Consider the following 1,123-nt stretch of genomic DNA (forward strand, 5'->3'; position numbering starts at 1 on the left):
CTCTACTCTGTCGGCGTCGGCGAGCTCGGCGTCTCGTGCTCAGAGCTCGAGGAGAAGCTGCGCGAGATCCTCGAGGTCGCGTCGGCGTGGGACGCGGTTGTTCTCATCGACGAGGCGGACATCTTCCTCGAGCGGCGCTCGGAGAACGACATCCACCGCAACGCGATGGTGGGCGTCTTCCTTCGCCTCCTCGAGTACCATCAGGGTGTCCTGTTTCTCACTACCAATCGCGTCCGCTCCTTTGACGACGCCTTCCACTCGCGCATCTCTGTCGCGCTGCGGTACGAGGCGCTCGGCAAGCCGGCACGCGCCGAGGTGTGGGCAAACCTGCTCGGCGCGGCAGGGATCGGCGAGCTCGACCCATCGGCACTCGCCGACTACGAGCTCAACGGCCGCCAGATCAAGAACACCATCCGGCTGGCACAGTCGCTGGCGGCGAGCGAGGGCGTCGGCGTGAGCGCCGAGCACGTCGCGCGCACCGTCGGCGTGACGGCGCAGTTCCAAAAGGAGATGCAGGGGCCCGAGTGCTAGGCGCCGGGTGCCGGCGCGCTATGGCTGCGTGGTTCGCGGAAGGCTGAGTGAGGGGCGCACGGGCGAGGACCACGTGTGCCCACAGCCCGAGCTTGAGATTCGGGAGACGAAGACACGAAGTGGGGAAGTCGTGGTGATGACTGATGAGTGATTGAGTGCCCTTTTGTTGATCATGTTTGTTGATCTTTCCAGAGTGCCCCTGGAACCCTTTTAGTTCTTTTCAGCTTGCCTGGGGCGAAGGCAGTTGAGTGCACGGAGCGAAGTGCTGCCTCCGCCCTCCTCTGCAAGTCCCCATGATCAGCTGTGAGCGCTGTCAGAGCGGTGTTTCGACACCGATATCGTTCGAGGAGAACGCTGATTCAAAATCCGCTGTTCACACTTCACAGGCAAGTGTAAGCGGAGCAGCTGAGTAGATACAGCGAATCCTTTGTGTTCACACCTGCAATTGCAGGTGTGAACCGATTTCGGCCTTAGCCGTCGGTATGCCAATAGCGTGCTAGCCAAGTAGTACGCAGTTGGATTGGTACCGGCTCGATTGATCGAAGGGGGGGGGGGGGGGGGGGGGGGGGGGGGGGGGGGGGGGGGGGGGGGG

The 1,123-nt window shown here is 63.0% G+C and overlaps 1 protein-coding gene across 1 annotated transcript; it reads left to right on the forward strand.

The window, feature by feature from the left end:
- Nucleotides 1-12: 12 nt before the first annotated feature.
- Nucleotides 13-706, forward strand: EMIHUDRAFT_374571 (hypothetical protein; the record flags this gene model as incomplete). The annotated part of the gene is made up of 1 exon (XM_005793309.1): nucleotides 13-706. A coding segment is annotated over one exon (366 nt), but the record flags the coding sequence as incomplete, so codon positions are not given.
- Between the last annotated feature and the right edge of the window lie 417 nt (nucleotides 707-1,123).

Source organism: Emiliania huxleyi (genome assembly GCF_000372725.1).
Source record: "Emiliania huxleyi CCMP1516 unplaced genomic scaffold EMIHUscaffold_10172, whole genome shotgun sequence".
Lineage (NCBI taxonomy): Eukaryota > Haptophyta > Isochrysidales > Noelaerhabdaceae > Emiliania > Emiliania huxleyi.